This window comes from Carassius gibelio, chromosome A19 (assembly GCF_023724105.1).
Source record: "Carassius gibelio isolate Cgi1373 ecotype wild population from Czech Republic chromosome A19, carGib1.2-hapl.c, whole genome shotgun sequence".
NCBI lineage: Eukaryota > Metazoa > Chordata > Actinopteri > Cypriniformes > Cyprinidae > Carassius > Carassius gibelio.
In genome coordinates this window covers 5,855,444-5,883,176 of record NC_068389.1, presented here as the reverse complement: position 1 = coordinate 5,883,176, position 27,733 = coordinate 5,855,444, and the positions used below count along the sequence as shown (strand labels likewise).

The 27,733-nt window shown below is 40.0% G+C and overlaps 1 protein-coding gene across 1 annotated transcript; it reads right to left on the bottom strand.

Moving 5' to 3' along the window:
• Positions 1–21,759: 21,759 nt before the first annotated feature.
• LOC127935813 (cbp/p300-interacting transactivator 3) lies at positions 21,760–27,178 on the bottom strand. Its single transcript, XM_052534004.1, has 2 exons — positions 27,020–27,178; positions 21,760–24,552 (listed from the first exon to the last, which is right to left on the bottom strand). Exon 2 carries the CDS (start codon positions 24,540–24,542, stop codon positions 23,823–23,825), a length of 720 nt encoding a protein of 239 aa, XP_052389964.1. The 5' UTR covers positions 24,543–24,552; positions 27,020–27,178; the 3' UTR covers positions 21,760–23,822.
• Positions 27,179–27,733: the final 555 nt, after the last annotated feature.

Below are 27,733 nucleotides of genomic sequence, written 5' to 3'. Positions count from 1 at the left end.
GAAAGGGATCTCGCCTGAGAGCCCAATCACCTTTGAGTGGTACAAAATGAGCCAATGGTATAAAAACTACCTTGGTCTGCGGAATTTCCATCGCTAGCTCCACCCCGCAGAGTGGGTATATAAGAAGCAGCTCATCCAAATAGCATTCAAGCTTTCGCTTCGGAGCCGAGCACATCGCTTGCTGCTTTCACCGGAGTGTTTACAAGCGAGTCAGCTGGTGTTGGTGTGACGGCGCAATTCAGCGGTTCTTCTGGGTTTCCTGCGACAGCTCCCGCATTCCCCTGAGCACTTCAACACATCTGAAAGAGCTTTTCTCTTTTCACAAAAGAGTAACGGGTCGATTTGCATCTTTTTAAAGATGTCATTTCTCAGTCCCTGGGTTTCCAGCAACCTGAGACTGCGTTCGTGGATGGCTCATTTTTTCATTTTGGGGACATGACCATCTTGGCGTTGAGATCGAGACTTGATTACCTTAAAAGTTATACCCTGCCACAGCCCGTTCTAGCTCGTCTTCTCTTAGGGCTACTTCGGCTGGGGGCCAGGGTGATCTGAGGGTTACCGTGTTGGCTTTCCCCGACGAGCCAACCTCCTCGGGCCACACCTCCCTCACATACACCGCAGCTGATTGAGTTTACGGATGAGTTTGCTGGACCCTCTCAGGCTCCTGACATCTCATTCGGGGCTAGAGAAGAGGACTGTATGTCGATCAGCGCATCACAAGGCGGGCTTTTGTCCTCAGGAGATGAGGATTCGGCTGCGTTGCCTCCCTCGGGAGTGCCAGCGTTGTCCGAGTCTGATCCCGAGCTGGCGGCCGTGCTTTCCCGGTCAGCGGAGAGCATCGGGCTTGAGTGGAATCCTCCGCCCTGTCCCAAGCACTTGAGGCTGGATGATTGGTTCCTGGGGGCTGCTCATGCGGATTGCCAGCACCCCCCTCTTGCTCCTTTCTTCCCGGAAGTGCACCAGGAAGTAACCAGTTCATGGAAGGCACGTTTAAATGCCCGAAACTGTTCTGGTACTTCCTCCGCCTTCACTCAGCTACGCGATTCAGTTCACCCGGTATCCCCCCAGGTTTAGGGGTGTCCACGTGACGATGGTGGGCAAAGATGCCCCTGTCATGCGCGCGGAGGTCACGATCTTACTGGCAAAGGGCGCGATAGAGCCGGTCTCTCCAGCCAACATGAAGGCCGGCTTTTACAGCCCTTACTTCATAGTACCCAAGAAGACAGGTGGGTTGTGACCAGTCTTGGACTTGTGTGCCTTGAACTGAGCCCTGCACAGACTCCTGTTCAAGACGCTAACGCCCAATCACATTTTTGAATGTATTCATCCCATGGATGGTTTGCAGCATTCGACCTAAAGGACTCGCACTTTCATGTTTCCATTCTTCCTCAAAACAGACCGTTTCTTCAGTTTGCTTTCGAGAGGCAGGCATTTCAGCACAAGGTTCTCCCATTTGGGTTGGCCCTGTCTCCCTGTGTCTTTACGAAGGTCGCGGAGGGAGCCCTGGCTCCTCTCAGGGAACAAGGTGTCCATAACCTCAACTACCTCGACGACTGGCTGATCCTAGCTCACTCTCGAGAGAGGTTGTGCGAGCACAGGGATCTGGTGCTCAGACACCTCGCCCAACTGGGTCTTCAGGTCAACTGGGAAAAGAGCAAGCTCTCCCCTGTGCATAGGATCTCTTTTCTCATTATGGGAATAGACTCAGTAGCATGTTCGCGCAGCTTACGAACGAGCGAACACAATTCGAGGGCAAGAGAGCAGTTCCACTGAAACTGTTTCAGAGGCTCCTGGGTCATATGGCGTCCGCGGCGGGTTACTCCATATGAGACCGCTTCAGCACTGGTATCACGACCGAGTCCCGAAATGGGCATGGCAACAGGGCACACTCCGAATGACCTTCACTCCGGCCTGCCACCAAAACTTCACCCCGTGGTTGGACCCCTCGTTTCTATGGGCCGGTGTGCCCCGAGAACCGGTGTCCAGACATGTTGTTGTGTCAATAGATGCCTCTGCCACGGGCTGGGGTGCCATGTGCAATGGGCATGCTGCGTCATGCTCCTGGACTGGACCCCGACTTCAGTGGCATGTCAATTGCCTCGAGTTGCTAGCAGTATGGCTTGCTCTGCACCGCTTCAGGGCCCTGCTGAAGGACAAGCACGTTCTGGTCCGTACGGACAACACTGCGACCGTAGCGTACATCAACCGTCAGGGTGGTCTACGCCCCCGCCACATGTCGCATCTCGCTTATCATCTCCTCTTGTGGAGTCATAAGCATCTGAGGTCACTTCGTGTCATTCACATTCCGGGCAGGCTCAATCGTGCAGCCGACGAGCTCTCACGGCAGCAGTTTTGCCCCGGGGAATGGAGACTCCACCCCCAGTCGGTTCAGCTGATTTGGGAACGCTTCGGAGACACTCAGGTTGACCTGTTTGCCTCTCCCGAAAATTCCCTCTGCTAATTTATTTACTCCCTGACCGAGGGCATTCTCGGCACGGACGCCCTGGCACAAGTATGTGTTTCCCCCAGTGAGCCTTCTTGCACAGACGTTGTGCAAGATCAGGGAGGACGAGGACCAGGTTCTCATGGTTGCATGGTGTTCTTCACGGTGTGAGGACCCCTGGAAATGTCCGATCGGGTCAGTGCTTTCCTTTCTTCAGGAGGGGTTGGAACGAAGGCTGTCTCCTTCCACCCTCAAGGTCTATGTGGCCGCCATGTTGGCTCACCATGACTCTATTGAAGGTAAGTCTCTTGGGAGGCACGATCTGATCATAAGGTTCCTGAGAGGAGCAAGGAGGCTCAATCCGCCTCGCCCTCAGCAAGTCCCCTCTTGGGACAGGTCACGGAAGGTTTAGGTACCTTGCCAGCACAGGTGGTAGCTACCATCACTTCAGCTAGAGCTGTGTCCACCAGACATGCCCATGCTTTGAAGTGGAATCTCTTCGTCACGTGGTGTTCTTCACGGTGTGAGGACCCCTGGAAATGTCTGATCGGGTCAGTGCTTTCCTTTCTTCAGGAGGGGTTGGAACGAAGGCTGTCTCCTTTCACCCTCAAGGGCTATGTGGCCGCCATTTTCCTGCGTACTGAATGCTTGCGCTATTCCCCTCAGGTGAGTTCCTCAGTCAGAACCCTGGGTTCCTCCAGCACTGTTGATGTCCAACACTTGTGTTTTGGTCGGTCCTGTGTGGGACCAGGTGCCTCCATGTGTTTTGACTTTTCTGGGCAATCCCACGTGCGTATGTCCGTAGTCTCTCCGCAACATGTGTCTTTCCCTTGGCAAGCCCCTTGCCAGCTCTGTTGTTGAAACTTCCACCCTGCGGGCTGGGTACCTCAGAGTTCTTATGTATAACCACCTTGGTGGATACCTGCCTTCTGTAAGTCCTCCCATGGGCAGACAGCCTGCTAGCATACGTCCAGCTGGAATATGCTACCCAGTGTATTCTGTGTAAGCTATAGGCCCTCACTCGTGCTGGCCTCACGACAGGGTGCTATCACTCACACAGGTCGCTGGAAGACAGCCATATGGCGTTTTGGTAAGGGACCCCATTCGTAACGTCGAACATGACCGACTGAAAAAGAACATCTATAATAATGTACGTATACAATCTTTGTAAAAGATGCATCAAGAACATCTGAATAACACAGGAAGGAGGGTCATAGAGCTGACTGTTCTCAGAACCAGTGTGTGTGTGTGTGTGTACCTACTATACCATATTTTGTGGACAAAGTGAACTTAATCTGACAAAAGTTTTGGGGATGTCCTGCTAATTTATTTATGTATTTATTTTCTCCAGAAAGTTTTCTTTTAGTGTTAGATTATATTTCCAGCTGTATATAAAAACAGCAGAAGTCTATAGTATGTCTCAATTTATACAGCTAAGTATGTTGTGTAACTGTTTCCCATCATTATGGGAAATTGTTATCATTATGAGGGGTGGCAGTGGCTCAGTGGTTCATGTAGGTTGTCTACAAACCGGAAGGTTGGTGGTTCGATCCCCGGCTCCACCGGACCAAGTGTCGAGGTGTCCTTGAGCAAGACACCTAACCCCAGCTGCTCCCGACGAGCTGGATGGCGCCTTGTATGGCAGACACCGCCGTCTGTGTGTGAATGGGTGAATGTGAGGCAAATTGTAAAGCGCTTTGGATGGCCATGTGGTCTGTTGAAAGCGCTATACAAATGCAGTCCATTTACCATTATGAGGACAAAATTTTCTCACAATATACAGAAACCAGAATCTGCTACATTATAAAGACAACCCTGCAAATCGAACAGCTAAACAAACATACTAAACAATGTCTTGATGAATATTCAAAAATGCATAAATGCTTGGTGATGGTTAGCTTTTATGTCTAGTGACGGAAAATACCTTTAACTTAAAATAAAACAAAAAACAATAGAAGCCAGTGGAAAGTCTTTGTAATGATTGTGTGATGGGAAAGTGTGCTTCTCGCTGTGGAGGTGTATTTGTATATGTGTTATTATGTATATACATGTGTCTCATGAAGAGTGCAGCTGGTTTCTCTGAGCACTTAGTGCAGGCACACATTTGCATGGCTGAGTCAGCACACTTGCCTGCGTCATAAATTCCCTGCTCTTTCATTGGCCAGTGCTGTGACTCAGAGCTTCAGGGCGTGGGCGGTGCACAATACCTGTAGACTGTGTGTGTGTGTGTTTGTGTGTGTGTGTGTGTGTGTGTGTGTGTGTGTGTGTGTGTGTGTGTGTGTGTGTGTGTGTGTGTGTGTGTGTGTGTGTGTGTTTGTGTGGATTCACCTCAGGGGGTTTGTGTGCTGATACGTTCTTCCAGACACTGAGTGGGTGATGTGCTTTGGGGAAGGATGGATGGAGCTGCACCTCAGAGGTGAAAGTGTGCAGTGAATGAGTCACACTGGCACTTCAGGACTCCCCCACAATTCCTCAGTTGTCCATTACGCTCCACTTGACTCTCACATGGATCGGCTGTGTTAATATCCTGGGCTTCTGACACTGTGTTACATAATGATGTACTAATTGAAAATAGTGCGATTTCAGTGTGATATTGTCATGTTCTCTGGGAATCTATACCACTGAATTACCTGGAGATGCTCTCGAGGGCAAACTTAACCTTTAGTCTCCTGATTAAATTTTCTTCAAAGGCAAAATTTGACTATTTCTCTTGCCACATTGGTAGATGTTTTATCCAAGAAAAAAGGAACCAATTAAAAAAATAGACTTATTTTAAAAGAAATCTCTAATGCTTACCATGCATTTCTTTAAAATAAAAATAAAAAATAAAGAGTATTGTTGTGAAATATTATTTTCAATTTAAAATAACTGTTTCCTTTGTGAATATATGTTCAAATGTAATTTATCCCTGTGATCAAAGCTGAATTTTCACCATCATTACTCCAGTCTTCAGTGTTACATGATCCTTCAGAAATCATTCTGATATGCTGATTGTAATGATATTCCACTAGAGGCGAGCACTGTGAGAATCCAAGAACAGTTTTATATTATATAAAAAAACAGCAGATAAACAATAAACAAAGTCTTGACTCTGCTTGGCTTGGCAAAACAAAGACAGTCATGTACAGGCTTGGGAAGGTTACCTTAAAAATGCATTCCATTACAGTTAGTGTTTACTTAATGAAAAGGGTGTTTAGTAATGTAATCCATGCAGCACAATATGAAAGTAATGCAGTCTGATTACTTTTGGATTTCTTCAAGGTCACATACAGTGGGTACTGAAAGTATTCAGACCCCCTTAAATTTTCACACTGTTATATTACAGTCATTTACTAAAATCATTTAAGTTCATTTTGTTTTCATCATTAATGTACACACAGCACCCCATATTGGCAGAAAATCACAGGACTGTTGACATTTTTGCAGATTTATTAAAAAATCTCACATGCTTCTAAGTATTCAGACCCTTTGCTGTGACACTCATATAGTTAACTCGGGTGCTGTCCATTTCTTCTGATCATACTTGAGATGGTTCTACACAGTCTAGCTGTGTTTGATTATACTGACTGGACTTGATTAGGAAAGCCACACACCTGTATATAAAAGACCTTACAGCTCACAGTGCATGTTACAGCAAATGAGAATCATGAGGTCAAAGAAACTGCCTTAAGAGCTCAGAGACAGAATTGTGCAAAGCACAGATCTGGCCAAGGTCACAAAAACATTCTGCTGCACTTAAGGTTCCTAAGAGCACAGTGACCTCCATAATTTTTAAATGGAAGACATTTGGGATGACCAGAACCCTTCTTAGAGCTGGCTCTCCAGCCAAACTGAGCTATCGGAGGAGAAGATCCTTGGTGAGAGAGGTAAAGAAGAACCCAAAGATCACTGTAGCTGAGCTCCAGAGATGCATTCGGGAGGTTGGAGAAAGTTGGAGAAAGTCAACAATCATTGCAGCCCTCCACCAGTCTGGGCTTTATTTCTTTTTTTAATAAATGTGCAAAAATCTATACAATTCTGTGTTTTTCTGTCAATATGGGGTGCTGTGTGTACATTGAGGAAAAAAAAATAACTTAAATGATTTTAGCAAATGGCTGCAATATAACAAAGAGTGAAAAATGTAAGGGGGTCTGAATACTTTCCGTACCCACTGTATGTAAATGTAGTCAAGTAAAAGCAATATCATCAAAAATACTTATATTTATTATGGATATGATGGAGAATATAAACTTGCCTCTGATGTGCCTGTTTAAGAAAATGCCATCTATGGTTTAACTAAATGCCCTGCTCATATGAAACCAGGACACAACAGTAATGTTTTCACCACAGAAAACAAACAATCAAAAAAAGAAAATATAATGATGCATTAAATTATAAGATCAAGGAATGCTAAACTATTGTAGGATTCAAAATTACTGCAATGTTTAATTGTTTAATGTTTAATTAAGTAGGCTATTGCAGTTCGTTCTGATGGCCGAATTTGGCATATCTAATGAAAGATTAAATGTGCATTCAAACTCTTCATTCAGTTAAAACATAGGTTTGAGCTAAATGTTTTAGTTGTAATGAAATGAGGACTTGGTCCATGTGCTCATCCGACAATCTGCTTCCACACGGTGTTAATACGTGTCAATATCACTTTGATTTCAGTTATTTCAAATGTCCTTACAGGAAATTTACCAAAACCCATAATGACCATGACTGAGCAAATAAATAATAAGATAAAAATTATACAAACCTTACAGATTACATCCATGTTTTTCAAAATTATGTTTTGTTATGTACGGCAAGCACATACTCTCTTTCTTTCTCATGCAGAAGCGCACAAACAGTACTATGAACACACACCCGCACAAAAACGGCTTTCTCTGCTCTGATGATTTTGTCAGTAAAATAGCTAAACAACTTAAACAGCTACATGGCATTTCTCACTAGTGATGTACAGAAATAACAACGCTGTTCTTTAAACTGCTGAACTTCAAGTTTCACCATTTGGAGATGCTGCAGCCGAAATCTCTTGAGAGATGCACAGACACTGGTCATTTTATTTTCAAGTAATCCAATGGTCTGTCATCAATTGTTCCTTACTAAAATGAAACCACTGTAATCTTGATAGTATTCCTTTTATTTTATTTTTTTACCAAATTTAACTAATCAGGTTACTTTGGTTCAACATAATTTTTACCTTTTGCATTTACTGCATTCATTAGGAAAAAGTTGCATGATGCGAAACAATGCATGATGGAGTTACTTTATTCTATAAACAGTTGACATGCAGCGTTATAAAATAAGGTATAAAATGAACAATGTTTTATCGGTGTGTTGACAAATAGAAAGATTTGGATCTATCTGTAGTCAGTGTGACTGTACGAGAGCTCTTGTGTATGCTTGTTCTCTGTTTGACGTAATGAGCCTTCAGCGCTCCAATCTCATCATCACACTGACCTTGCACAATGCAGTATTTTTAGTCAGCAGTTTGTTCTTTTTCCCACTACAACAGAGAGACAGTAAAACAGCTTTTTAAAATCAATTCACCTGAAGAAAAAACAGAACTCTTATCTTTAACTCATGCCATGCCAAACCCACATGACTTGCTTCCACTGAATGTGTAATAAGTTTTGAAGAATGTTCACAGTGGACTCTTTTCACACTTCAGACGGTTTGATCTCAGACGGTGAGTGGATGAAAACAACAAGAAGTGATGTAGCACCACCAAATGTTGTTGAAATTTTTAAAATAAATGTTTATATTACAAGCATCCATGCTCAAGATTGTGCACCAATCTGAAACATTTAGAAATGTGTATTTGTTTTCCACAGAAATAGATTTAAATTAGGGTGTATTCTAGTTTTCAGTTGAATGTAATATCAGCTTGCCTTTTCCAGTTCAATACTGTCACCCTGACCTGTTATTGCTGTGTTTTTGTGTTGAAAAAAAAAAAAAATAGTTAGAATTTACTATACAAGAAGAATTTAGACAATATTAAAAAAATTATTGAATTCAGCATAGCACACCTCGTGCTAATTCATTCGTGCTAATTGTTGTTACTAGTCTCTTTAAACGTGCAAGCATGCATTGTTCACACAGGAGCTGTCTAGGGCAGTGCATTGGTGGATTCTAATTTTAAACACATTCACTGTGAGATATCATGCCTCATGGTTGATCTCATCCATCAATGACTCTGTCTCCTACACAAGACTATAAAGGTGTGAATCATGTCTCTGCCCACATCAGCCAGTGACACATGCCTCAATACTCCAAAATATCAGACACTTCCTTCTGTCTGACTAAATTAATATTTTAGTTTAGAGGAAGAGTTTGAATAATACTCACTGTGCAAAAGCAAAGTTACACTCAGTGAGTCAGCAAGCAAAGTGCTTTTATTTGTCTGCAAATGTTTTAACATTCATTTCCCAGGCTGTTTTGAGACGATTGGCTAAACTCACCGGTGGGGTGACTTCACATGTCTCCTAACACATACCTGCTCAAACAACAATCCAGTTTACACCAGTTTGACATGTCAAAACAGCAAATGCTATCAGCTGATCCTAAAACAGCCTGGCCTTAAATAGTCATGAAACAACAAGGACAACACCTTTCGAATACTCACAAATCTTCTTGCAGATGGCACATGAATGCTTTAAAAAAGAAAAGAAAACAAAATGTCCTGTTTCCCTACTAAAATCAAATTGTGCCTGTCCACAATTTTATCCCGGAAATCAGGGGACAGTGTCTGGCCACCAATAGTTGATTGTTTGCTTCAGTTGCACTACCAAGGACTGCAATACTCCAGGAAAGTTATTTTCATGCTAATCAAAATGTGCACAGCGGATCACAGATGAAAGTCGAATGGCTTTGCCTGCCATTGAGAAGGTGATTAGTTGCACCTGACTGTATTTACAAGTCATTTTTAGGAGGGGGTGATCCTTTTTCCAACTCAGTGATTGAGTTTTTTTTTTTTTTTTTTTTTTTTTATAAAATTTTTTATGTGTTGATGTTTTATCTTTCACTTGGATGTTATAAGTTGCTCCGAGTAAATACAGCCGTTATCATTTCAGGCTGCAAACCATATATTTTTTTTTCTATACCCGCTGTATGCTTGTATTCATTAATTCATTAATTCATTCATTCTTTAATTAATTCCATCAGTCCGTGTGGATCATCAACTCTTTGGTTACCAACATTCTTTAAAATATCGTATGTGTTCAACAAGAAATTCAAACAGGTTTGAAACAACTTGAAGGTGAGTAAATGGTGGCAGAATTAAAAAATTTCGGTGAACCTTTCCTTTAATGTTGGGCAATATAATAATTTTTTTATTGATATATGATATGAAAGCAGAATTTCCACTTAAACATTTCAATCCATCGATTGATAGGTCAATCAATCAATCAATACCCATAATAATGCTGCATTCCAGGCAGGTTTTTGAGCCCGTAAGTCACGACTTCAAACCACGACTCATAACTTTGTATCGTTCCTGGCAAGTCACGCCAAACTACCTGAGCACAAGGAATTGTTGCTAGATTATTAATTTTATTGCAACGTTATATTGTCCTAAAGTCTATTTCTACCATGTACCACTTGCATAAACACCGCATCCATATGCAATATTATCCATGGGGGCTGCCATTGTTGTTGCATGGGCTATGTGAAGTCAGAGCGCAGAATTTGCCGTACATCGATCTAGTACGAGTTCACGGGGTGGGAAGTCACACGTTGACTGCCATTCCAGTGCACTTTCACGGGTAGAAGGTTGGTGAAAACACGGGTTATGGGTTGCCTGGAACACAGAATAATTTCTGATTTCAGTAAAGCTAGCCAGTATGTGTTTTGCCCATCAACATCCAAGTGTCTAGCAAAAATACTATTTAAACTTTTTTTTTTTTTCTTAAACATAAAAAAATATTTTAAACCATGATTTCTGTAAAGACCAATATAAAAATGCACTTTAAATAAATGTCACAGCCATTTCACTGGTCTTTTCACAAAGTTTTTATTAAGATTTATGTGTTTTCTTCCTTTTCTTTCCTTATATTTTACCTTCATAGCAGGTAGAGCTGCTCCAAACTTGATATGTTCAGTCAGACCCTGAGCAAGTCAAGTTTTGTGTTTAATAGTGAACACTTTAACCTTGTTCACAAGGATTCAGTCCAGTCTCATGGGAATCAGTGAGACCTGAACAGATGGGGGAGGGCTGCCTTCGTCAGAGAGAGTCCTCCGGGAAGCAGATTGCTGAAGCCTGACGATGGTGGGGGAGGGATGTTGTTTATGTGCGCCTGTGTGTGTGTGTGTGTGTGTGTGTGTGTGTAAGGAGACAGAGGGAAAGAGTGGAAGGCTGCTGACGCAATCCGACTCATTGTGCGGTGTGTGTGACGTCCAGATAGTCATGTAAATCATGGGTGCAGTGAAGAAGAGGCTGGCTCCGGCCTTACTGCCCAGTCAAGCATGGCCTTTCACAAGCAGAGCTCTTGACCACAGGAATATCCAGTCCGGATAAACATATGAGAAAAAGACTTCAGAAATATAAACACAGAACACCACACTAGAGCACTGCACACTGCTATGATCAGCCTAAATCTGATTATGCATGTGTTAAAATTATGATTACTATATAAAGATAAACATGTTAGGTCAGCCTGTACAATAACACTGTGTCAGTCCAATTACTTTTGCTTTTATAGCAGTAAAAATGTAAACGTATGTATGCAAAGGGTTGCCAACTCTCACGCATCTGGTGTGACACTCACGCTTTCAGCATCAATCTCACGCTGAAGTCCAAGCGTGTCACGCCAGATGCGTGAGAGTTGGTAACGCTGTGTTTGCATCTCTTTATGGCTATCCAATACTGCAAACCAACGTTTAATTTCCAAACTAGCCAGTAACAGTTAAATCTGCAACAATGTTACTGATTCTGCTATTTTTGTGTAATTTTATTATATGTTTTAGTATTATTCTATTTTAGTATTTGTAATGCTCTACCATAAAAAAATCTAAACAAACAGCACTTTTTAACATTTACAGGTGCTGGTCATATAATTAGAATATCATCAAAAAGTTGATTTATTTCATTAATTCCATTCAAAAAGTGAAACTTGTATATTATATTCATTCATTACACACAGACTGATATATTTCTAATGTTTATTTCTTTTAATTTTGATGATTATAACTGACAACTAAGGAAAATACCAAATTCAGTATCTCAGAAAATTAGAATATTGTGAAAAGGTTCAATATTGAAGACACCTGGTGCCACACTCTAATCATCTAATTAACTCAAAACACCTGCAAAGCCTTTAAATGATCTCTCAGTCTAGTTCTGTAGGCTACACAATCATGGGGAAGACTGCTGACTTGACAATTGACCAAAGACGACCATTGACACATTGCACAAGGAGGGCAAGACACAAAAAGTCATTGCAAAAGAGGCTGGCTGTTCACAGAGCTCTGTGTACAAGTAAATTAATAGAGAGGCGAAGAGAACGAAAAGATATGGTAGAAAAAATATGTACAAGCAATAGGGATAACCACACCCTGGAGAGGATTGTGAAACAAAACCCATTTAAAAATATGGGGGAGATTCACAAAGAGTGGACTGCAGCTGGAGTCAGTGCTTCAAGAACCACTACACACAGACGTATGCAAGACATGGGTTTCAGCTTCGCATTCCTTTTGTCAAAAGACAGCGTCAGAAGCACCTAAAGACAAAAAGGACTGGACTGCTGCTGGGTGGTCCAAAGTGATGTTCTCTGATGAAGTAGATTTTGCATTTCCTTTGAAAATCAGGGTCCTAGAGTCTGGAGGAAGAGAGGAGAGGCACACAATCCACGTTGCTTGAGGTCCAGTGTTTGGGGTGCAATGTCATCTGCTGGTGTTGGTCCACTGTGTTTTCTGAGGTCCAAGGTCAACACAGCCGTATACCAGGAAGTTTTATTGCACTTCATGCTTCCTGCTGCTGACCAACTTTATGGAGATGCAGATTTCATTTTCCAACAGGACTTGGCACCTGCACACAGTGCCAAAGCTACCAGTACCTGGTTTAACCATGGTATCCCTGTTCTTAATTGGCCAGCAAACTCACATGACCTTAACCCCATAGAAAATCTGTGGAGTATTGTGAAGAGGAAGATGCGATATGCAAGACCCAACAATGCGGAAAAGCCGAAGGCCACTATCAGAGCAACCTAGGCTCTCATAACACCTGAGCAGTGCCACAGACTGATCGACTCCATGCCACGCCGCATTGCTGCAGAAAATCCGGCAAAAGGAGCCCCAACTAAGTATTGAGTGCTGTACATGATCATACTTTTCATGTTCATACTTTTCAGTTGGCCAAGATTTCTAAAAATCCTTTCTTTGTATTGGTCTTAAGTAATATAAGGTGCCTAAACTCTGGAATAACCTACCTAACATTGTTCGGGAGGCAGACACACTATTGCAGCTTAAATCTAGATTAAAGACCCATCTCTTTAACCTGGCTTACACATAACATACTAATATGCTTTTAATATCCAAATCCATTAAAGGATTTTTAGTCTGCATTAATTAGGTAAACCGGAACCGGAAACACTTCACATAACACCGTACTTTCTACATCATTAGAAGAATGGCATCTACGCTAATATTTGTCTGTTTCTGTCTTATTCCGAGGTCACCGTAGCCACCAGATCCAGTCTGTATCCAGATCAGAGGGTCACTGCAGTCGCCCGGATCCAGTACGTATCCAGACCAGATGGTGGATCAGCACCTAGAAAGGACCTCCACATCCCTGAAAAACTGCGGAGACCAGGACAACTAGAGCCCCAGATACAGATCCCCTGTAAAGACCTTGTCTCAGAGGACCACCAGGACAAAACCACAGGAAACAGATGATTCTTCTGCACAATCTGACTTTGCTGCAGCCTGGAATTGAACTGCTGGTTTCGTCTGGTCAGAGGAGAACTGGCCCCCCAACTGAGCCTGGTTTCTCCCAAGGTTTTTTTCTCCATTCTGTCACCGATGGAGTTTCGGTTCCTTGCCGCTGTCGCCTCTGGCTTGCTTAGTTAGGGTCACTTCATCTACAGCGATATCATTGACTTGATTGCAAATAAATGCACAGACACTATTTAAACTGAACAGAGATGACATAACTGAATTCAATGATGAACTGCCTTTAACCATCATTTTGCATTATTGACACACTGTTTTCCAAATGAATGTTGTTCAGTTGCTTTGACGCAATATATTTTGTTTTAAGCGCTATATAAATAAAGGTGACTTTGACTTTAATATTCTAATTTTATGGGATACTGAATTTGGGATTTTCCTGTTATAATAATCAAAATGAAAAGATATAAACATTTGAAATATATCAATCTGTGTGTAACGAATGAATATAATATACAACTTTCACTTTTTGAATGAAATAAATCAACTTTTTGATGATATTCTAATTATATGACCAGCACCTGTATAATATATTCACACACCTAGCCCCAACAATAAAATGCAAAAATGAGAGCTGTTTTCAAACATCCCTCCTTTTAAAACTACAACATTTTTAATAAAAAAGCACATGCATAAATAAATAAATAAATCCCCAAAACATACTAAAAATAAATGTATTTCAAGACATAAACAAGTCAGCTATGTTTTGCAGTTTCCGTTTTAATTTAGTTTGACAGAAGATAAGACAGCTAGCGCTACAGTTCTGTGACCTGAACAGCTGCTCAACTGCAGCCTGTTTCTCCGTCTGATGAAACAACGTTGCCTTGGAAACTGTTAACATGGCAATTCATATATTGTCAAGCTGCCATTGTGCTGATTCCTCCAAGACAGTTTTGGGTAACTGACAAAGGCCTGTTTCACATTGCGTTTATTTTATCTCCCATATTAGCAGGTTACATTATTCACAGAACCCACTTAAGCAGATTGAGCTGCCTAACAGGAGTGTACTGTAGCTACAAGTAGAGCTTCAATGAGGAGTCTATTTTTTTTTTGCCAAACTCAATAGAAAATGTGAAGATGTAAATGTTTTGCAATGCAGGCTTTTTAACGAAGATACATAAAATGCTGGGGCAAACTATTCACCCAATTATTTGGACTTCATACAAAATTATGCACAATGCTAGACACACAAACTACTAAGTTTCCGACAACTATTTCAGTCTTTATTTAAAATCTACAGGTGGGAAATTTGAGTTAGAAATGTTAGCAAGAGTGAAGGACAACACAATGAGCCTGGAAAATCCGAATAAAATATTAAAATATCTTGAGCTTATATTGACAGATTTCAAGCATTTAACCTCTTGGTGCTATTTTTTTATTGCCCTTTTCCCTTATGAAATATATATTAATCATCTTAAATAAGGAATTTTTGAAAGCTTAAACAAGCATCCTGTGATTTTTTTTTTACTATTTTGTGATAGAAGTAATATTGTGAAAGAATTTGATAAATTTGGTACAGCGCCCAAAAAATACTTTACAGGACCCTCAATCTTTTTTGAAATCCACTTCAAATTTGGAAAATAACTTAGTTAGGCACATGGTTTTGATTTTAATGCAATTTTATGGAAAATATTTATTTTATATAAAAGATATATTTAGTTCATTATATTTTCTTTATAGAAAACATAAAAAGTGTACACTTTCATGTTTTGAAATGCTTTAATTGATATAATCTGTTGTTTTTGTCTTATTTAAAAAGAGCCCAACCTTAGGTTTTTATTAAAGGATTTTGAGTTTGCTCTGTTACTCTCCAGGCAAAGGCATGAGCGAAACGTGTTGGAAAGTTTTTAGTTCTTTTAGGTGTAGCAATCTAATAACAAAGGCTTTTTCATCTGAAAGAGTGCCATGGTCATCCTGAAATTGTCTTTGATGGACTGTTACAAACCCTAGATCAGAGAGCACCTTGACCTCACAGTCGTCCCAGAGATGCACTCTGTAGTTTGGGACTTTATTTAAATGATTAGTTCACTCCAGAATTACAATTTCCTGATAATTTACTCATCACCATGTCATCCAATACGTTCATGTCTTTCTTCCTTCAGTCAAAATTAAATAAAGTTTTTTTGTTTTGTTTTTTAGGAAAACATTCCCAGATATTTCTCCATATAATAGACTTCAAAGGAGACCACCTTGGTGAAGGTCCAAATTAGAGTTTCACGATCCCAGTTGAAGAATAATGGTCTATCTAGCGAAATGATTGGTTATTTCTAAACAAACATTTATATACATTTTATCGACAAATGCTCATCTTGCTCTAGCCCTGCGTTGTGCTTCCATGACTTCATGCATTACGTAATCACGTTGGAATTTTTTTTTTTTTTTGAAAAATGACGATCACCAGAAACTGCAATTTGGACCTTCAGCAAGGTGGTACTCTTTGAAGTCCATTATATGGAGAAATATCCTGGAATATTTTACTAAAAAAAAAATTTTTTATTTATTTTTGACTGAAGAAAGGAAGACATGAACATCTTGGATTAATATGGGGGTGAGAAAATTATCAGGAAACTGTAATTCTGGAGTCAACTAATCCGTTAAGTTTAGATATTTTAACTATCCTAAAAACTACTTGCCAAACTCACATTTCCATAGCACATTTTAGATAGTTATAACCCCCAAACATACTTTATATTCTATGTAGGTCCAGTCATTGATCATATGCAGTGTAGAGCAGTGTAGAGCAAAGACATCAACCACTAAACGGCTATTGTTAAGCTATTTCTGGAGCTCCTGACTGCAGCTGCAAGAACTGTCGTAAATACCAAGCAATTACCATATTTTCAGACTATAAGTCGCACATGAGTACAATTCGCATCAGTCCAAAAATACATCATCATGAGGAAAAAAAACATATATCGCATAAGTCGCACTGGACTATAAGTCGCATTTATTTAGAACCAAGAGCCAAGAGCGCCCTCTCGCGGTTGGAGATGGTAATGTTTTCTCTTGGTTCATGTCTCTTAGTTCATTTCTCTCGGTTCATGTCAAATTAATTTTGATAAATAAGTCGCACCTGACTATAAGTCGCAGGACCAGCCAAACTATGAAAAAAAGTGCGACTTATAGTCTGAAAAATACGGTACTATGCAGATTGCTCATTGGCTCTTTTATTTGGAACTGCCTTCTTTCTGTCAAAATTTCTTTACTAGAAAAGCCATATAGGGTGATCAACAATATCTCATATTAACTTTAATACCAGTAGTATGTCTCAGCTGCTGCTATACATCATTAAATAGAGTCCACATGATTGTGATTTACGTCTACATTGTTAAGAAATAATTAAGAAATCAGTCTCACTGGCCAACTCCTCATAACATTTTTAATATGGCCACTAATAAAACAAATAGTGATATAGAAACCACTTTATTTTCTGTGTAGCGCTGCAGCAGAAATGCTGTCAGAGTAAAAGCACGATGTGAGCCTGCTGTGTTGCCACTTACTCGCTGGTTAATCATGTGGTGTGAAGCAGGCCAAATACAGAACCACAGTCATTCTGTTTTCAGCGTAGACTGAGCGATGACTGCGAAATGCTTGAGGTGTTACTGGTGCAGCCCACTGCAGTCCCCTGTCTACAGACACATATGACAGAATGACACCGGCTGAATGAGTCAAGCGAGAGAAGAGGAAAGCCGTCTGAAAGACAGGGTGGAGACGTGAAGATGAGCAGTGGGCAAAGATATCGTAACACTGAGAGATTACAGTTGTTTGAACATGTCTGCATGTCGATGTGTATCAGCATCAGAGGTAAAAAGGCTTATGGCATTCTGTGAAAAGCTTGTATGACTAAAGGCTTAAAAATACTACATGACAGTTTTTAAAACACATATCCGAGCTAACAGAGAATTTTATTACAACTTTTACTAACATTGTATAATAGTTAGAAAACATTAAACAGTTACAGAGGAAAAATAACTGAGGATCACACACACTACCAGACAAATTTTAGCTTCAACTAAAAGAATAACGCACATTCTGTATTAACCAGATCTAATATCGTTAGCACACGTCTGTAAGCATCATCATGCATGTTATGCAGGTTAACAATGGCTAGATTCAATAATAATAGTTTTAACAAGTTATCACACAGCTATCCAGAATTATTAATATCAGTCATATTGAAACTCACAATACTGTAAGTTGCAGTCTGGTTTGAAGGAAGGTTCTAGACAGTGACACTTCATGGCTGAGACTGCAGACTGTGATATGATTAGCATGCAGTGTGGATTTGCAATCATTCTGCGGTATATAGCACTGATTAAAATCCACAGTTTGGTGTTTTAGTTACTGTTTGAATATGAATAAAGCCAGGGTTTGTGGAAAGGCATTGGTTTGGTTAATATACTGTACAGTGTGGATTTTCCATATCCATTGTCTGGTAACAGGTTTCCACCCATGTCTGTTTTATGGATTTTATGTAAATGGAGTCTGGCATGTTTGATGCAGAACAAAGCAATAGACTGTGAGCAACTGTCCATCAGATGAGACGCTCAGACCTGATCCCACTGAGTAAGACGGATAAGATTGTCGGCTATAGGAACGTCCACTCTCAGATAACAGCTCTACTCTAATATATGAAGAGGCACTTGTTAATAAGACTCCTCGAATGATGGGTAAATAAAGCTCAGCTCTGCAACTGAGCATACCATGAGAATTCAAAAAGGAGTTCACCCGAATGAAAATTCAATATTAATTTACTCACCGGCAGGCCATGCTAGATGTAGGTCTTCAGAATAACATTGAAGATGATTTTTAGCTGAAACCGTGGTTCTTGGTGATCAATGTTATGCAAGTCCACAGCTTCTGTCCCTTTGAGAGTCAAAAAAAAAAAAAAAGGTACAAGAAGCACAAACTTAATACATGTGTCTCCTGATGATATACTTAGATCTTACGAGATGAAATGATCAGCCTGTTTTGTATTGTATTGTTTACAATTCAGAGTCTCAGGGCAATGGTACCACAGCTCAAGCTGTTGAAGTATTTGCACAATCATGCCTGAACTGATGCCATTGTTGTTTACAACTAAGAAGAAGGATGTGTGTGCAGACCAAACACTTAAAAAAAAAAGATTAAAGCAGTTTTACAGAACCTGGAATTACAAAGGCTGATGATGCCACATTCTGCACACACGTCCTCCCTCTCTGTTGTCAACAACAACAGGATCAGTAACTAGGGGAATGACTTCAGATTTTTTAAAGTAAACTTTTATGTGATGAAAGTCGAGTCAAAGTTGACTAATCGCTGATGACATCATTAATGAACAAATAAGTCTGGAGCTGAGACACAAACCCCTTGTGAACAGCTATGGCATTTGATGGTGAGCATGATTTCGCCAAGTACAACATGGTCCTGGATAAACATCCTTGTTGATCCTGGAACAACATTCCAATCAACCAGTCAGAATTTAGATATAACGTTTCAGGAAATACCGTATTTTCCAGACTATAAGTCGCACTTTTTTTCATAGTTTAGTGCAGGGGTGCCCAACCCTGCTCCTGGCGATCGATTGTCCTGCAAAGTTTAGCTCCAATCCTAATCAACCACACCTGAAGCTACTAATTACGGTCGTCAGGTTCACTTAAAAATTAAAGACAGGTGTGTTTGATTAGGGTTGGAGCCAATCGCCAGGAGCAGGGATGGGCACCCCTGGTTTAGTTGGTCCTGCGATTTATAGTCAGGTGCGACTTATTTATCAAAATTAATTTGACATTACCCAAGAGAAATTAAGTAAGAGAGTTAACCAAGAGAAAACATTACCGTCTCCAGCCGCGAGAGGGCACTCTATGCTGCTGAGTGCTCCTGTAGTCTACACTGAAAACATAGAGCACCCTCTCGCGGCTGGAGACGGTAATGTTTTCTCTTGGTTCTTGGTTCTAAATAAATGTGACTTATAGTCCCGTGCGACTTATATATGTTTCTTTCCTCATCATGACATATTTTTGGACTGATGCGACTTATACTCAGGTGCGACTTATAGTCCGAAAAATATGGTATCTGTTTTAGTCTTACAATCGCGATCTGCGTGTGACATACGAGCTACTATCTGTAGTTTATGTGTGCGTAATACAGTGCAGCAGTGCATTAGATGATAACAGCGGTTAACTAACTGTACAATAAGCTGTTTAGAATGTGCATTCTCCTGTTCAATTTCGAGTGTCCAGTAATATAATCACACACGTCTTGTGGAGCTTTCGAAGTATACATTTATTTGTCATTTTAACAGTTAGGAAACAGAGCGTAAATGTGGAAATCCTGCAAAGATTTATTATCCTGTAGCGGCCTCAATAGGACCAGCAACTAGTCGACGTCAAGCTTAAAGCGGCATGGCAGAGCATTGAAGTTGACTAGTCAATTAGTTTGTGCAACCCCTTTCCTACAACACATACGTTATAATGGGACAGAAAGCTCAAACACAAATTAACTTAGTGCTGGGCTCGACACCATAGATCATGACATACTCCTAGATCGATTACAAAACTATACAGGTATTCAAGGGCAGGCTCTAAGATGGTTTAGACCTACCTGTCCGATCACTACCATTTTGTTCAATTAAATGGGGAGTCATCTCATTTATCACCAGTAAAATATGGAGTGCCACAAGGGTCTGTCCTAGGTCCCCTTCTATTTTCAATATACATGTTGCCCCTTGGTAATATTATTAGAAAATACGGAACAGCTTCCACTGTTATGCTGATGATACTCAGCTATATATCTCAACGAGACCAGATTCAACTTCTAAATTATCTAAGCTAACAGAGGGTGTTAAAAATGTAAAAGTATATAATTTTCTCCAATTAAATTCGGATTAAACAGAGATATTAATTATTGGACCAAAAAACAGTACACAGAATCTTGTAGATTACAATTTTCAACTAGACAGATGTACTGTAACTTCCTCTACAGTCAAAAATCTGGGTGATATATTAGACAGCAACTTGTCTTTTGAAAATCATATTTCCCATGTTACAAAAACTGCATTCTTCCATCTTAGAAACATTTCCAAGCTACGAAACATGTTATCTGTTTCTGATGCAGAAAAGCTAGTTCATGCATTCATGACCTCTAGACTGGACTATTGTAATGCACTTCTAGGTGGTTGTCCTGCTTCTTCAATAAACAAGCTACAGGTAGTCCAAAATGCAGCAGCTAGAGTCCTTACCAGGTCAAGAAAATATGATCATATTACCCCAGTTTTACAGTCTCTGCACTGGCTACCTATTAAGTTCCGTATCAGTTACAAATTATCATTACTTACCTATAAGGCCCTAAATGGTTTAGCTCCTGCGTACCTAACTAGCCTTCTACCACGTTACAATCCAATCTATGTTTTGCCATAACTAGGATTTACACAGGCTACATTCTGGATCCAGAACTCCTGAGAAAAGATGATGCTGACCCATCAGAGGACCTCAGATGATGCCAACCCTGAATCAACAAACAGAACTAACGACTATTGCTACAAGTGTGACTGCATCATATAATAATTATAAATTATTAATAACATTCATCGTCTGGCTGACTATGTCTTGTATTAATTTTTCTAAAAATCCTGTCATACGTGCACAAACTGACAGTCACCACTTATAAGCTACTGCTAAATATTGTAGAAACATAATTTTCTGTAAAGTTGCTTTGTAACGATTTGTATTCTAAAAAGCACTATACAAATAAACTTGAATTGAAAAACTTGAATTGAACATGGAGAGCTAATCTTCAGGATCCCTCAAAAAGTCCCAGGTCATGTGTGCTGAAGCAGGTTGGAAATAATTTTTTCAGGACAGTGTTGAAGACCTAGGGCCTTATTTATAAAATTGCGTAGAAACTGCTTGATCTTATGATTATTTCTCAAATGTGTGGATGTTGAAATTGTTAATTAATTCAACAGTGGCTACATGTGGATTCAGGATTGAGAATCATATTTACTACCAGGTGTGATTCTTGCCAGACTGTATTGTTTATGTGATAATGTTGCATTGTGCTTTGTAAAAAACCTGTTGGGTGATTCAATATCTAACTTTTGTTTGAGTACATACTGTCTCACAAGTCCATTCCATACAGGACCTAATATTTACTTATGACAGTATTTATAAAACTGAATGAAAACCATTTTGATACTGTCAGAGATGGGTTTGATATCACTTTTTGATTTTTTTTTTTTAAACAGCATCACCGTTCCCCCGTTGTTACTGTGTAAAATGTTGAACTGATATAAATATACTTTAATTAAGAGAAAAACTAATCAATGTGTCGGTTCAGAAACTGAATTTGTTGTGTCCTGCGATTGTCGTTACCGAAATTTAATTAGACATGCAATTACACTCTATGAACCATGTCTTTAAATAAATATTTTATTTTCAATGAAAATAAATACATTTTCTTAAGGTAGAATCAACAACATTTAAAAAAAAAAATCATTTGTGGGAGCATGGCGACAGTACATGACAGCACACAGCTTGAAAGAGAACATACAATTGCATTTGCAAGGGACATTAAGACTGACAAACTCAAGTAGCATTCATTTAAACCTTCACGTACTCCATCCCTTAAACAAAACAACAACAAAAACAACAAAAAACATGTTTGGATTGCTGGGAATGTGAAAAATCATTTAATCATCAATTACAAATCTACAGATCATTTGATTTTTCTGTTTCTAGATGTGAATTGTTAATAATCATCCAAGTATCACAAATTACAGAATAAGCAATATCTACCAATCTACTGATACGAGAAATACAAATCGATACTGACGAAATCAAAGTCTGAAAATTGAATTTTTCATCCCATATGTAAACAATCTGCCAAGATGGAGTTGTAAAACATAGGATATGACCCATCAATTTGTGCATTTTCATTTGGTGTCAATTGTTCACAATTTTAAGCTTTACGTACAGCAATTACCCCAGCAGGGGTGGCAAGAGTTGAGCATGGCTCTGGTTGAACAGATTAACCTAGTAGTACTGTACACTGTGCTATTTCCATACCAATCCAACCCCCACAGAGATCTCAGCACAAGAACTAGCAACATAACGACACAGGAAGTTCTCAAAACCAGCAGGGCTGCCCTTACCAACCCATCATTACACCCTGAGCGATAGCAAGCAAATGAACATGTCCTTTTTGTAATCATCAGGCCATCTGAGATGACAGACCATGCTGACATCAATTAACAAGGAGGTTGCAAGTGTAATTTGAATGTAATCAGGTTTAAACCTGCAGTGTTTGGGGAGCGAGAAAGGAAGAAACTTTTTGTGCTGGTTTGTGAGCTAGGCTTTCAATGCACCAATCAGGAAATGTGTGTTATTTTTGGTTGTTTAGTGGTTGTTTTGACCAATAGTTGGATGATTGACATTCAGGTCAATTTAGAAACAAGCAGAAATTGTTTATTTAGCATGTGGCTTAATGGAGATTGTGGTCCACGTTCTTCACTACAACAAGAAGTATATGAGGAAACACTACATAACAGCTGGAGTTTCGATGTATGATTCAAAGAGGCGACAAAGACAGCAGTTTCTTCCTCATTCCATGGAACAAGGTAAGAATGTCTACAGTGAATATTTGTCACTATCCGTGTAAAAAAACTATAAGGCAGTTTTATAGTTCAGACTCATCATCAGCATGGAGCACAGGCTCAGCATTTCATAAGGGAGGCTACAGAACATTCCACCATTTCCCAGTCAAGACAGAAATATTCCTGAAAGTATCAAGACACATCCTATAGTGAATGTAAGACACTAGTTTCGGGTCTTATTCAGTCAGATGTAGCAAAACAAATAAGACACATTTCTTTTTCTTTTTTTTCAAGTCAAATTTTGAATAGCAATAGAATGGAAACACTGTGCACAAAGTACCCAACCACTACCACCTCACCACCCCCTTAACATTTCAAATACCATTAAGAGCTACTGGAAAAACAACCCGTTTTGAAGTACCAGCCTTCAATTCCCACATAACGCACTCATTCAAACAGCTTTTTATCACAAGTCATGGGGTTAGTTTGAGAAAAGGTGAGTCTCTATCACCACGAATCATGTCTGCTTTTTGGTAAGGTGTTATTCATAAATACATTTCTAAATGCTATTGATTCTAGATGCCCCCTGAGGAGGCAAAGCAGTTTCTGCAAAGTTTCAAGCAGACTTTGTTTTCCAACATGTGAAGTTGCATTCAACCCTGGGACACTTGGTCACATCAATCCAGGTTGACCAATGGGACGAGACAAGGCCTGCTCCCCAAAACCTCTCTTGCACCCGAAACTTCTTCAAAGAGTGAAGAACATCCAGAAAGTATATGCCCTCACTGAAAGACAGCTTCACAGAGAACCTTGTTGTTTTAGCTTTTCTTGTCTTGCCCCAGCTTCATCTTGGCGACCACATCTTTCTCTGATTCCAGAACCTCAGCAGCTGACAGTACTTGGTTGCTGCTTGCACACAAAGTCCGAGATGAAATCAAACTCGTTTTGTCCAAGGAAAAGCTCAGGCAACTCTTGAACCCGGTCCAACCCCAACTCCAGCACCAAGGACGTCAGAACCTCCTCATCAATCAAGTCCATGTCCATGACGTTGAGGCCCAACGCTGGCCCACCCATCCCCATCTGCATACCTGCCAACTGAGCAGGACCCATCCTGTGCTGGACGTTTCCCATGTGATGGCTATTCATAGGCCCGTGAGGGTGTCCACGGTACTGAGTATTGAGTTTCTGAAGATGCATGCTCGCCATAAGCTGCTGAGATGCTGTAAGGCCTCCTCCACCCATATACTGCTGTGGGTGCTGGCTCTGGGGGTGCATATGATGGTGCTGGGTTGGAGGGTGACCCTGCAGTTGCTGATTTGGACCTCCGTACATCATACTGGGTTGTTGCATTTGGTGGGGGTGTCCGCTGCTCATCTGGCCATTGACAGGTCCGTTCATGACGCCGTTCATCACGTTCCTCTGCCTCATGGCCGCGTCCATTGAGCCCTGGGGACCCCTGCTGTAATGCATGAGCTGCCCATTGGGGAGGGTCCGCAGACCGGGCTGATGTCCGTGTGGAGAAGGGCCGTTCATTCCCATGCGATACCCATGCAGGCCACCTCCAGCAGAGCCGTGGGTCATAGGCATCATGTGTTCAGCCATGCCTTCTCAACTGCAGAGATATGAGAAGAATGTCAGCAATCAGGATCAAATATACACGCAGGTTCTCAGTATAAGCTGTAAACACTTTCAGTTTCTTGAAAACCATCAGTAGTAAACATTATACTAATATTAGGATGTCTGGCTAATCTGTTTGGATCAGACTTACATGCTATGTTACATATCTATTTATCTATCTATCTATATGTGTGTGTGTGTACAGTGGGTATATAAAAGATTTGCCCCGCTTTAAAATAATCACTTTTTTTTTTCTTTTACAGACTTAAATAAAGACAGATTTTTTTTATCCATCTGTATTTACTCAGTGCAACTAATAACATCCAAGTGAAAATTATAACACAAATATGTCAGAAAAAAAATAAAAATAATAATCACTTAGTTGAAAAATGGATCACCCTTTTTCTTGGTGATCCTTCTAAAAATGACTTGTAAGCTTATCGCCTTCTCAATGGCACACAAAGCCATTTGACTTTCCACTGTGATCAGATGTGCTCATGCTCAGCATGAAAAGAGCATTCCTAGAGCATTTAAGTCCTTGGTAGTGCAACTGAAGCAAACAATCAACTATGGGGGGCAAGACACTGTTAAAAGATCTCCAGGATAAAACTGTGGACAGGCACAAGTCAGGAGATGGATTCAAAACATTTAATGGATGGGGAAAAGTACCATCAAATTCTTAGGGAAATCTGCTGCCCTCTGCCAGAAAGTTGTCAATGGGAAGAAGGTTTACTTTACACACAGTAAAACTGAGCACACAGTGGCTGAAGGAGAAAAAGCTGAATGTCATTGCATGGCCTCGTCAGAGCCCAGACTTAAACTCCATTGAAAATCTGTGAAGACTCCAGTCCACAAACACTAACCATCAGATTTAACTGAACTTGAGTAGTTCTTCAAAGAAGAGTGTGCAACTATTGCAAAGTCTTGATGTGCAGAGTTTGTAGAGACAAATCCCAACAGACTAAAGGCAGTATTTAAAGCAAAAGGTGGTTCAACAAAGGGGGATGTCCTTTTACCAACTCATTTTGTTTTCTTTTGTTGTGTTGGTGTTATATTATTCACTTGAATGCTATCAGTTGCACTGAGTAAATACAGATGCATACGGCAAAAAAACTGTGTATATCTTAATTTCAAGCTGAAAAACAACAAAATGTGATTATTGCAAAGGGGGCTGACTCTTTTCTATACCCACTGTATACAGAGTACCTGATGTACCATCTGTATGAGATATACAGATTAAGAAAATGTGTTTTATTTTATGTAATTATTTTGCATTATTTATGTATATATAGCAAGAACAAAAACCCATTGTGGTTGCAAACTTAAAGCAGATAGATGATGATTTGAGCCCTTTAATATTGCGATGTAAATATTGCAGTAAGGAGCATCAAGAAGACACCAGGAAGATCAAAACAATAACAGGCAGGGAGGTGGACAAACAAAGCCAACCTACTGCCAGATGCATGTCAGACCCGGCAAGATATAATGACAAAAGGCATGAATTATTGGATTTACTCACATGAAACGGCAGTGTTTAGAGTCTAGAAAATGTATATTATATTAAACTAAATTGTAAAGCGCAATGATATTACAATCAAGTATTGATCTATAGGCATGCATAAGTTATTAAATAAAGCATATATATATATATATATATATATATATATATATATATATATATATATAATTAATCTTCTTAATTCATACAGTTGATAACATGCAGATTACTTTCCTTTTTTGTTATCACAAGCAGTCCTATTCATTGTCAGTAAATGTTCTGTCCAGTGTTATTGTCTCTTTAACAACAATAGCTTAAGAAGTAAATCAGAACATATGTTTAAGAATTACTAATTTTGTCTCATATATGTCATAATTTGAGGTAGAGATAAGAGATGAAAGGACAGTATAGTCTGGGGTCTATAGGAGCCTCACCTCTCCGCCTGTCTACATAAAACAAAGAATGTCTCCTCTTCTGTCTACCTACATGATATCTGTCTATAAATGAAATATAGGCGACATACTTTGGCCGTCTCTTTCAGACCACATAGAAACATCAGCACGTAGGCTAGTGGATTTACTGTGCTGGCTATTTAGAGAAAAGTTGAAGTGTCTCCTACACTCACGAGCATTAATGTTCAGTTTGAGAATAGCAATAATGCAAGCATAAAGTGCATACAAATGCAAACATAAAGAATATTTAAATACTGACTCTTAAGAAAAGCGCTATATTGTCATTCCGAATTATTCTGTTTCCTAAGTAGAACAAAAGACTTACCACATTACAGCAACATATGAGTTGTAAGAAGACTTAAAACCAGAACACTTAACCTATCCAACCTTATATCCAACAGTACATGTATTTAAATAAGTAATACATGTTGATTTCAGATATAACATTTCCAAAAGAACAAAAGCTCCAGCCTTCTCGTTACCACACTGAACTCTATATGAAACACACATACCGTCAAACTGAATCCTGTGGTTGTCAAGATGCTGTTTCGTGTTCTCGGTCTCTGTAAAGCAGCGCAGGTATCTCCAGCGACTGTACTCTAGTCTGAACAGACTGCTGCTGCTGAGCGCGTTATTTCTGGGTCAGCACAGGGAGTACACACACATAAAGACGGCCCGCGAGAGGGGCGGAGCTACTCAAGCCCCGCCCCTCCGCTGCTGTAATTGGCTCTTTGCTCTAATCACAGACGTCACTGGGCAATTACTCACATGGCCTTCAGTTTATGTGCACTCACTGGCAGAGAAACTCCTCAGAAATCACATATCAACTAAAACACAACTCAAAAGTGCTACTTGTTTGTTAAAATGGCATTGATTCCTTAAAGGAGCTTGATATCGTTGGCCTTAAAATGAAACATTACTCTTTTAATTTCTTAGCCATAATTTTATCTCACTTTTTACCTGTGGCATGTTTACCTTTTATAATTTGAAGATACTAAAAGTCTGTGCTGGAGCATTGTGACATAATGAATTAGAGTTATATTTAAGATTTTAAAAGCTACTTGACTTTACTGAAGACAAAGGATTGATTTCAGACTGGTATTTTTTAGTTCGACCACTTTTATTTTCCATCTGTATACTGTCCTTATCTAAAGCACCTCAACAGAAAATGGACCTAAAGCAGGTTGCAGCCTTTTGTCTGTTATGTAAATGACATATTTACCATT

Excerpts from the sequence above, each read along its gene's own strand:
- LOC127935813 (XM_052534004.1), bottom strand. The coding sequence starts at position 24,542 with ATGGCTGAACACATGATGCCTATGACCCACGGCTCTGCTGGAGGTGGC.